An 11973-nucleotide genomic window follows, 5' to 3' on the forward strand; every position below is an offset into this window, starting at 1 on the left:
ATATGAAAGAGCTTTTGTTGTAAAAAAGATGGTTGTGGGAAGTGAGAGGGTTGGAGAGAGGAGAGAGGAGGAGATTCTTTGAGATGGTGCTCAATAATTGGACTAAGAATTGTACAATCTACCAATCAAAAGCTGTCATAGATATGTATTTAAAAAGTTATACTTATATTTAAAACAATACCTTAATTCTGCAAAGAATTCTCAATAATATATTATTCCAGTGTTGCCCAAGTTACTTACTAGTGGTTTTAACCATTATTTGACGTTTAAAGTGTATGCTAATAATACATTTTCAGTAGTGAGTGACCCTAGTTTCTAGTGGTGGACATCAAACTCTGCTGTTATGCTTAATGAACCTCTTCCTGTAACAAGTCTAAATGAATGTACTATTCCTTAGTGTCCTGGGGCTTTGTAACTTAGCCAGCCAATATTCCCCCCTTGTTATACAGTCAGTTGTAGCTTTTAGTCTGTGACTGCAAGTCCCAACTGAACAGTGGTGTAAGAGGTCGTCCTATATACCTGAATCATTTTATGGGGCCAGGGCTGGTGTGAGCAACACAAGTACAGCTTGCTACTGTCAGATGATCCCTGACTGTCTGACCTTGCATTACCTCCATCTTGGTGGTTAGGGAGAGTAACATCTCTCCTTGGATCTCTCTCTTTTTTCTCTCTTCTCTTTCTCTCCCCCTTGCTCTCCTGTGTCCCCGTCCATCTCTCCCTGGTGAATAGTGTTTCCCGGGTCTGCCCTTGGCCCTGACATTCCCCTTTCCCATCTGTATCTGCACCCTCTTGACACACAATAGCACACACAGGCACATAGACACAGGCACAGGCTCAAAAATGTATGCATTTCACTGAATACTCACTTGTTCTCACACACTGATACATGTGCAGACATGCACACGCATGCACACACCTCCTCCAAATGCTGATGAGCTTTATCTCGCGTTTTGCGAGCCCAGCAGCGACCCCTGTGAATTTTAAACTGCTCTCTATTGATTTATCTCTCTTCTTGCCTCCCCCTTCTCCCTTTCTCCTTGTGTGTTGTGTTTTCACCATCTTTATATATTTATTTGACTCCTATTGCTTTCTATGGAAACAGCAAACCTGACAGGTAAGGTTTAGCTGTACTTTATTGCATTTTACAGGGGAAGACAAAATAGCCTGCCTCAGCAAAAAATATGGCTTTAATTAGTGAGGGTGAAGGAGAATTTTGCGTACTTGATATTCCGCTCTCCAGTTTTTTCTCACAAAAAGTTACTCTTTTGTTTTTGTTGTATGTCTTCCCGTCTTTCTACTATTTGTTTGTCTTACTCTACAGCCGCAAAAGAAAAGAGTCAGAGCCAAGAACAAAATGCCTGCTGAACAACGCAGACATTACACCACACCATCCTACAGACCCTGTGGAGATGAGACGCATCAACTTCCAAACTCAAGGTACAGGAATTACACACAACACATACACTGAGAAACAAAACTGGTCACATTAAAAAAAAAATGAACACACTATTTATAGGCATAGTTGAACTGATGCATATATATATATATATATATACACAATATGTTTGGCCATATTTGTCCACATTAGCCTTCCAGTAAAAAGCAGATTTCCATTTTCACTGACAATAGGTTGGTATAACATTGTGATGACCATAAACTGACCAGATATTTCAGACACACTAGACACAGTTTTACAATGTAATCTAAGTGCTGTAACCGGTTTCCCCTTAATAACGACAAAATAAACTGAAAACACATGTAGCTTTGCATTGCAAAAGACTTTGTGAACTATTGAAATAGTAACATTTAATGTTCTTCATTTAGACAAATAACTAATAAATAAATAATAAATAATACTTTTGATTGTTGGATAAAAGCTGACCTGTTAAAAAGCCATCTAAGGCTTGTATATCATTGGCCTAACTGGATTTTCACTGTAAAACCGTTTCCAGTGAAGTGCTCATGCCCGCTATCTCTACATTGACAGTGGTGAGTACAACATTAGGCTAATCTATAGGTTTTATTGGGAAAGAGGCCAAAGTACTTACCTACATACATAGTAATTCATTACCTTTGCTGGAGGCCGCTGTTTCAATGGCTTTAACAGACTAAATGCTATTTGCAAAGAACGAAGTATGCAGAAACTTTAAAATCCTTATTTTTGGAAGATAATGTAGTGCTAATTAGCACCAGCTCTAATCCAAAACTACCATTATTGGCTTTCAAAAGCTCCTATTGGCAAACCACTACATTATATTACTGTGGGCAAATAAGCACACACAACTAATGAATACCTTCCTTTGTCACACCAAAGCATTAATTTATAGTGAAAACATTCTAGTAATGTAAAATGAAACATACATTTGCAGTTATGTGTTTTAATATACACATGTACATGTGTGTAGTGACTGCACATTGTCGCATTGGCACACAGCCTACATAGAGATTAACTATTCACAAATGATGCAATTTGAAGTTGAATTTATGCTGCAGCATAAATGTCCATGAAGTGCTCCCACATCATTCTGTTTGACATTATGTGCTTTCATTACTACCTAAAAGTCATATTTATGTGTTTGCCATGTCCACATGTAACAATTAGCCATTTATAAATAACAAATAGTTAGGAAATGATGTCTGTTATTGGACTTAATGTTTTTAAACAAATCCTGTTTTGAAGTTCTCATTGGTTTTTTAACTTTTCCTCTTTTGTCTCACTTTCTGTCTGGTGTTCATCCGAGCTAAAGCCCGGTATTAACAACAGAGCACATTCGATCCCACACTCATTCTCTGAGGCTTGTCCATCTTCCTCCTGCCTCCTTTTCAGACCCATTATCTATCAGTCTGTCTTTCCGTTATTTAGCCTCGTGCGATTTATGCTACAATAGCATCAGGTTCTGAATCATACTGGAACCAAGTTTGCTTCTTTTGTGTTTTTTACATTTGTATTTTGTTCAGTAGTTCCCACCACCTAATTACAAACTGCAATTCGTAATAAGTCACTTGATGTACAGGTTCGTCTTGCCAGGTTAGAAGTTTTGATAAGAAAAGGTTAAAACAAATCTGATTGCCAGTAGTTACCTCTAGCTTAACATCATGGGATTATTGTGAGTAGTCTACTAGATGGTTTAATTGTATTTTCTGTTCAAGCAGTTTATTTGACAGAGCACTGAGAGCTGCATTTTGAGGAATTTGCATTGTTTTTCAAATGCATTGTTCCCACCTGCCTAAGCAAATGGCAGAAAAGAAGTAAATCCTCTAGAGGTGGAATAAACACATCCAGCCTTTTTTCCGTTCATTCCCTTGTATCTTTTCTAGGGTTTTTTTTGTCTCATACCTTTCTGTCTGCTAGCCTAGTTGTCTCTCAGCCATCCATCTGTCATCTGCAGCCAGTCTCTGCTCCATCAAAAGGCTCAGATTTCAAAATGGAGTGATTCTCTACAGCTTCGTCTGGAGCCCGGTTGTGCTGCCTGAGTTTGTATCTTGGGGAAAAAAAAACTGACTTCTTCACATCAGAGGAGATACGAGGATGAAAGGAGATGTACAAACCCTTTTATACACAGAAATTTGCAAGTTCAATTTACTGTCCTCATCTTTATCGTGCTTGGTATTCAGAGCCCTATCAGTGGTTCTGTAATGATAAGCTTATAATGGGCATTCCTGCTATTTGTCTCTCTGACTTCCAGCGCTTTCCATTGTGCCCTCAACTGTCCTGCTCCCTTCCTTAAATAATAGAAACACTTGTTACAATCTCTTGCTCTCCTTTACATAACATTCACCAATACATGCTGAGACTTCTCTTTATATATGACAAGCATTCTCATTCGACAGCCCTGCCGTTGTTCTGCAGGATTGGGCGATGTTATTATCTCCGCACCCGGGGAATTTAATTTGAATGGACATTTTAGCCCAATTAAGTGGGCCGGTGAGCATTTGTGAACATCCCCATCAGCTAAGAGCGACCATTGTTCAAATGAACATACTCCCAGTGCACTTATCCAAGGCCTCTCCAATCCAGCAGAGCATATGCCGCATCGGCAATGTGTGCTCAGTGACCCCCAGTGCTGGGGGAAAAAAAATATGTTTTTGATTAGGCTTCCTATAAGCTAAGCTTGGCTAATGTGTTTTGGAGATTGTGTACATTGTGCATGTGTGCTTGTGCATTTGTGCGTTAAGGCCTGTGGGTCATGTGACAGACTCACAGTGACATCCCATAACTTCTTGGGGCGCAGAGTGGCTCGTTTTGTCATTATCTTCATTGGTGCCTGGGGTTTAATTGGCAAATGAGGCCAAAGTAATGAAGCAGCACGACTCAGTGGATATGTGCTGTCTGTCTCCAACCAAGCCCCCCCCCCAACTATAAGTACTCACTCACTCACTTTTTTCAGTTTTGTCTCTGTCTTCCATTTTCTCTCTGCTTCTTCTCATTTTACTCTTCTCAGTATTGCAGCTAAGAAGCTGGAAACCTGTAACAGTTGGTGATCATCATGAGGATTACCGCCTGCAATATATATATATATTATCTTTTCTCAAAACCCTGTCTTCACATCATCAAGTTGACAGTAATATGAATTCACATTATTACTGTTGAGGCAACAATAAAAAAATAAAAGACAGTTGAACTTAGTTTCACTCTGGGTTTACTCTTCAACATATCTCTGATATATTTTCTATTTATGCTGTCTCCATCTGTGTCTCTCTTTATCTCCCCCTTCCAATAAAACATTGCATATGGCACCACACGCCCCCATAATTCTGTCAGAAGATGAGACAGTTGAGCATGTAAAAATTAAACATTTTCTTGCAGACAGCATCACACACTTGAAAAACCCACGGACACCAGCCAATCGCTCGCATGCATCAGCAACCTACTTGTTTCTCCAGATTACAGCAACGACTGCAACAACCATGCCCTCCTCCTCACAAACAGTTCTAGCGGAACACACGGCACGCACACTTACACACTTACACATAAACATAATCAGACATGCCTCCCTCCTACTGTGATGAATGACGTTTTGAGACAGTGGATCAGAGCACCCCCCGCTAGGTTTAATTAGTCATTGTCACAAATCAATTAGAGAGAGGGGGAAGTTTGATGTCTTCATCTCTCTGTGCTCGTTTGGCGCCACTGACCTGACGTCCTCTCACTAAGAAAGGAAAAACTCAGTTTTATTCTGCAGTTTAGCACTGTTATTAGGCTGACTAATCATGTTAGTATTAATAAAAAATAATTAAAATAATAAAAGCATTAACTAGGATTGAGGACCTAATTGTCATTTAACTATCTCAAAGAAGAAGTTTTACGTTTTTGGGACCAGACTTTTTGGAAAAAATCTTTTAAAATAAACAAAGTTCTTTTTGTACAAAAGTCAGGTTTCCTTCCCTTCCATTTTTCATTTCTTATACATGCTGTGGAACAAATCATCTGATTTTAATGGATCCAAGTTGCTATCTTTGGGTGATTTGTGATCCTTTCTTATCCCCGAGCAATCCCGTCGATCTGATTTCAGCTTTCATCCCTGGCAAAATGTATTTCCCTTCACTTGATGGGCAGGTTGGCAGGATCCCATCAAACTGCATCTCTTAGCCACATGTCCTGTTAATGTTGTCACAGATGGCTCCTTTCTGCTTGAACAGTTGCGGAGACCTGAGTCTGCCCGGACATAGCATCGTTGGCTGCAGCCTCAGAGGGCTTCTCCTCTGGAGCAGATAAGACTTTGAACCATCACCGCACTCCTCAGAGCTCTGACTACCATCAGCTCTGGCTCCACAGCTGTCAGCAAAGAATGTGGACACTTTTCCACACCTTTCACTCCCAGTGCCTCAGCACTAAGCTACAGACAAAGAAAACTTTCAGAGTTAGTTTTCAACAGGAAACATAAGCTGTTCTTTTTTCCCTTCTCTGTCTCTCTCATTCTTATCAGTGGGCCCTTCCAACTGGTGTTTTTGAAAACTTAGAGATAGCAAATCAATTTTTTTTATCCCCCATCTCTATGACCATGGGGCATGGCGGAAGAGTTTTGTCAGCTGGGGCCTCAGAGCTCATAGCTGATTCAATGTGATCCTTTTTGCCCTACTTTTTGTTTGTTTGTGTGGCAGTATGGCCTCAAATCTGTCATTCAGGCCATCATGAGAAGAGCCTGAGTTTACTGATAGTAAACTGTTGGTAAAGAAAATGTATTATTGACTTTGTGTTTTAGTTCTTGGCTTTTTATCATTTTGCCCATTTTTCTGTTGTCTTTAGCCTTTTCTTTTGCATTACAGCCTTTTTGAAACAGTTTCCCTTATGTTTGCTGTTCTTTACAGATTCTGGTCTAAGCAGTCCTCAGAGTGAAGCAGATTTTGACTATGAAAGTTAGTCTCTATGCTTTTAGCATTTGCGTACCAGCTTTCTTTATCTTTTTTCTAGCACCGCTTGCCTCCATTTACAAATACATAATTTGCATTTGTTTGTTTTTTCACAATTCAGCAACATTTTCAGCACTAATTAATTTGATGTTGGTTTCTATTGGTATACTAGGCTGTTTTTGTTTTTTTTATTTAATTGGATGTCAGTCACTATATTCACTTGGGCTGTTGGCTGTGCATTAATCCACCATGCATAAATAACCTGTGTGATCACTTCTGCTGATGTAGATGGTTGAGAGGTGTTTATTTTACAGGACTATAATCTCTGTTATACCCCCCCCCCTCCCTTTCTCCTTCCTCCTCCTCCTTCACCACCACTGCTCCATTTCCATTCTGAAGTAACAGGGTCTTTTCTGTGCTCTGAGATAACGAGCAGAATTAATTAAAGCGGTGGCAAACAATGGCTCGACATTTGATCACCCCCTCTCCCTACTCACTGCAAAAGGATCATCGGAGAGAAAAAGCCAAGTTTCTGGTTTTCGTCTCCCCCCCCCCCCCTTTTTTTTNNCCCCTTTTTCTTTGCTTACCCACCGACAAACTTCTTCCCTTTTATACGAAAATGCAACATCATAGATAAGCTTTTGGAGAGAGAGGGTTAGGCTTTTGCTTATCAAAAAGAATCATTAAGTTTCTCAGGCGCATCGACTGCGGATCGGCAGATTGGAAATGTGTAATTAGACGCTAGTTTGTTTTTCTGTGTTCATTGATCACATTGTGGATTGCAGTGGGGGAAAAAATGGAAGAATGTGACAGGAAAAAGCCGTGGGTTTTGTTGAAGAGAAAGACGGCTTTTGCGGGGAGGGGAATAATAACAATTTGTCCTTGAGTGACTTTGCTCGAGTGCGGGTCGTGACAAAGCCTAGTTTTGAACGTAAATCTTTTCTTGGATAAACACAGCAATGGGCCATGCAGTGTGTAAATGACAAAATGAATAAGAGAACAAATCAGGCGCGATCGACTCATTTGTCTTTAGAACAAAACAAATGGCTGAGGTTGGAAAAGTACACTGAGAGAGAGAAATAGACAAACAGCACAAGCAGATTGGTTTGGCTGTGGGGTTCATCTGTGTAAACATGACAACTTACAGCTTTAGTTATATTGGCAAAGGGCAAAGCTAGATAAAGGTAAAATAATGGATTTAAGCCTCTTGCAATTTAAGTATTGATGTTGTTTTCATACGTCTACATTATAAGTTTCCCTTAACATTCTAAAGGAAATAAATAAACATTGTATGTATAACCTTCAGCCTATCCCAATGGCAGTGCATCATGCTTTATTTGGATGTATATGTAAACATTTTGGCCTGCAGGCACTTCTACACGTAATGTGGGCAGTAAACATAAACTGAAAAGAACTGATGGATTTTGAGTATGTCAGTAACTCACTCGCACTTACAAATACACGCAGAGTGAGCTACACAGCCACACACACGTACACACAAACATTCTTTGATCTCTCCTCTCTTCTTTTCTCAAGGAGAAGCGAGGGCCGCTCATTTGCATACGCATTTATTTATTTCGCTCATAGCTTCTGATACCTTTTCCTGATGAATTTGAAGCAAGTAAACTGACACGCAAAATTCAATTTGCAATATTTCCTCTTTTTCTTGATACTCATCTCAATTAATTCCCACACGAGAAGTGATTAATACCTCTGTCTCATTCTCAAGTGGTGCCACCACAATCTGTAGGCTTTGTCAGCTCTTTGAGAAACTGAAGTATGACTAAATAAACACGTTTTGTCCAAATACACTAATATCATTAGATTTCTACTATTACCTTACAGGGTTTTAAAAAGATATTGAAAAGAAAAAGAAATTCAAAATAGGCTTTAAAAATAGAAGAAAAATATCTATTTAAGTAAACATCTTTTAAATGATCTATTAAGAAGGGCATGGGTGTGTTTTGTTGCACAACTCTTGTCAAGTAGGCTGTTAATGCAGTGTGTCCATTCATTTTCCGGAGGATGTCACGGCATCCAGTGTCATCTCCTCATTTGCCCCATATATGCATTGTAATCTTTGTTAATCTTCATGTAATTGACACTGCTGTATTGTTCTCTCAGTGTAAAATAAATTGCCATTACTAATGAAGACTGTCAGCACAAAGAGTTGGGCTCCCTCTCTTAAGTGCAACAAAAGCAGCCAAAACATCTGTGACCCCCCCTTGACATTGGGGGGGATATTAGGCATTGTGAGAAAAGGAAAATTAAGGATGGTTAATGTGATTATGCCGATTTGCACGCCCAATTTAGCCTTTGTAACTTTTTTTGTGAAGAGATTTCAACATTTTGTCGACTTTTGACCTTGTCACTCGGCAGGAAAAGAGAGCTCTTACTAAAAATATGAAAGCGTTAAGTATTGCCAGTCTGCATGCAGGGACAGAGCCACAATCTATGGCTGCTTCATATTCCATTACATGGCCTCAGCATTATGTTTATAAATGGATTAGTGACTGGAGTGCACAGCACTGCTGATAATATTGTAGCAGGGGCAATACAATATTCAGTGGATATTGGAGCAAACCAAAATAAATAAATAAATCTCATAATTTTCACCCAATTGAAGAGCTGGGAATTTCTTGGTATAAATGGCAGAAGGATTTTGGCGAGGAACGCGTTGGACCTGCAACTGACAATGCTTTTTTTGTGATTTTGGAAAGTAAAGGGTGTTCAGCTTAGAGCCAGCGTTCACTGGGTTTATGAAACCAGCAGATGGAGGAAGGAGTAGAAACACCAGCTTGCTTGCTTTGTGCTGGCTGGAATGGAGCAGCTCACTGTGTCACTCAGCATCACTCACACTCCTAAATCTCCTTATTCCACTCCCCACCTCCCTTCCCATGAGCCCCCCCAGGTCAGGGCTCCTTCCTAGAATAAGTACCTTTTTTATAGAGGCAACAGTCAAAATTGTCACATGCTAAGAACACAGCATGGGCATTATGATTAAATATACAGTAGAAGCAACCCTGTGGAATATGTATGGTCTGATCAAGATCGAAAGATCTGTTTCATTGCTTCTCTCTCAACTTTCTTTTTGATTGAGGATGGTGCTGAAAGTAATAATTTTTTAAATGTTGATGAAATGAAAGAAAATAATTATATTTTGTATTTATGTACTATATATATATATATATATATTGGCAATAACTACATCGACTTGCATTTGTTAGTAAAACTTCAAGTAAAACCATATTTAAAGACTTATTTCAAAAGACATTACAAAGTGGTTTTCTCCTCTTTTTTGTTGATAGCAGCCATGCTGAAACTAAATATTACTTTTGATTATCTTCAATGAGGAGTACAAGGGATTTTTGTCAACATAAGCCCTCCATTGATGCAAAGAGTAAAAAGAGCTGTCGCGTTTCTTCTCTTTGATTTCACCATGAAAACCTTACATTTTTCATCTTGCATCATTTTTAACTCATTTCCCAAGCTATTAAAAATTGACACCTCCAAATGTTTAAGACCTATATGATCTGTGTTTTTCTCTGTCTGCCCTCAGCAACATTGCTCCCATTGGTCCGTCTGTCTGTCAGCTTCATGACCATTGTGGGAATTCATACAATTTGGTCTATATGCTACCTTTGGCAAATAATCAATCAGCCCTGCTCGACAAACTTATAGTAGCTGTTTTTGAGCTCTGGCCTGGTCCAATCAAATGCCTATAACATCACCAATCAATAAATATTTGCTGTGTGTGACATTCACCATGTTCTGCACAAGCTTCCTCACCACTAAAACCCAACTTCCATTGTTATGTAAGCAACATATTCTCACCCATAAATTGTGTCTTGTTTGTTTTTTAGGTTTTGAACGTGTGTCCTGTTGAACTAATGAGCTTTATTTCCTCTCTTCCCTTATGTGGAATTTCTCTCTCAATATTTTGGCGAGCAGGTATGATGAATCATCCTCCCATCCCTATCTCAGAGTTGGCCGAACATACAGAGCTACTCAAGGCCAATGACAATCTCAAGCTCTCCCAGGAATATGAGGTGAGTGGGCCAAAGGTTCAAAGGTCAAAGTTTCTTCTGAGTATTGATTTCTGTCTGATTGTGTTTTCATTTGAAGGGGACACAAGAGTCCCTTCTTTCCCCCAGGGAAATGGCTGTTTTTCTTCATTTAGGTCGTTTCCCCCCACTTGCTGACAATGCTGTTGCTGGTGGTGCTTGAGCAGTTATGAAATATGCGTTGTTCTCAGCCACTTATTTTCTCAGATATATTGGCAGCCTCACCATGGCAAAGCAAGACAATAGTCATTTGCAGTTATATAAAATTTCCCTTGGCAGGTTGTTGCAACTCCTAAACTCCCAAATGCAATTTCCTCAAATTCTTGGCTAAATGAAAGAATCATTTTACTGTAATGCATCCAGTCCTATATCAGGAAACGGGTTTTAAAAAAAGAAGTTGTATATTTCTGCTACAAAATGAAATATTCAAAATGTACCCACTTACTTACAGAATTGGGTAACTGCATTCAACCAAGGAAACACTATAAATTAGTGTAAAGTGGGGACTTTAAAATTAAATCTGTTGAATCAGTGTTTTTGATTTAATCAAAATTGAGCACCAGAAATTACAAATTCAAGGCTATAAGTATCATGAAGATATAAACATTTACTTAAAGATATGTGTATGTTGCTGTTTGTAAATGCACCATTCAAAGGTTGAAATATAGGCAGTGGGTGGGGTCTCTGCCAATACAGAAATCGCCAAACACTTCTAGTGGATCATAAGTTATGATTAAGAGAGATTATTCTTTTTTTCAGTAGTAGTACAGTAGCATTGGTAGGAGTAGCAGTAGGTGCAGCAGTGGTGGTAGTCGTTGTAATAAAGAAGTAATAGCAGTACTAGTAGGAGGGTTAACATTGGTAGTAGTAGTAAAAGTACTGGTAGTAACATGAGTTGCCACAGCAGAAGTACAAGCACAATATGGATCAATAGTAGTAGTCGCAGTATAATGGTAGTAACAGTAGTGGTACTGGTTGTAGTATTCCTAATACTAGAAATACTACTATTCTTCCAAGTTTTAATACTATTTGTAGTAGTAAGAGTAGTAGCAGCATAAATATCAGAAGAAGAAAGTAGCAGTGGTAGCAGCATTAGCAGTAGCTGCAGTAGTGGTAGGAGCAATATAAGCAATGAAATATCATTATGGTAAGAACAAAAGAAGAAAAATTAAAAAATAACATAAATAAGAGAGATTTATCTTTTTTGAATCTATACATGTTTTTTTAGGAACATTTTTCATAGCATCATCATCTGCATCATTGGCTCATTAAAGGTCCAGTGTGTATGATTTAGTTGCATCGAGTTGTGAAGCTGTAGATTGCAAATAACTGAACACCGCTTGAATCTGTATTTGACGACCTGGGAAGGAGAATGGGCTGTGAGAAACTACGGTAGCAGCAAAATAAGGCAAAAGGTCGTATCTAGACATGGTGGAAGAACATAACTATTTCTATGTTCTACAATAATGAAAACATAGCTATAAATATTATATTCCATTTCTGACAATAGATCCTCCTCAATGGTACACACTGGACACTATTTTGGGTGTAAAACAGG

At 38.9% G+C, this 11973-nt stretch overlaps 1 protein-coding gene across 1 annotated transcript in view; it reads left to right on the top strand.

Annotated features, from left to right (window-relative positions):
* The window catches only part of ptprsa (protein tyrosine phosphatase receptor type Sa), a gene marked incomplete in the record, with an annotated part of 117012 nt that overhangs the window by 86166 nt on the left and 18873 nt on the right, over positions 1–11973 (top strand). The window contains 3 exon segments of the mRNA XM_035653519.1: positions 1322–1437; positions 6310–6357; positions 10303–10400. Of these exon segments, the coding sequence (XP_035509412.1) occupies positions 1322–1437; positions 6310–6357; positions 10303–10400 (262 nt within the window).

This window comes from Morone saxatilis, unplaced genomic scaffold (genome assembly GCF_004916995.1).
Source record: "Morone saxatilis isolate NCDOM2014 unplaced genomic scaffold, NCSU_SB_2.0 Contig12, whole genome shotgun sequence".
NCBI lineage: Eukaryota > Metazoa > Chordata > Actinopteri > Moronidae > Morone > Morone saxatilis.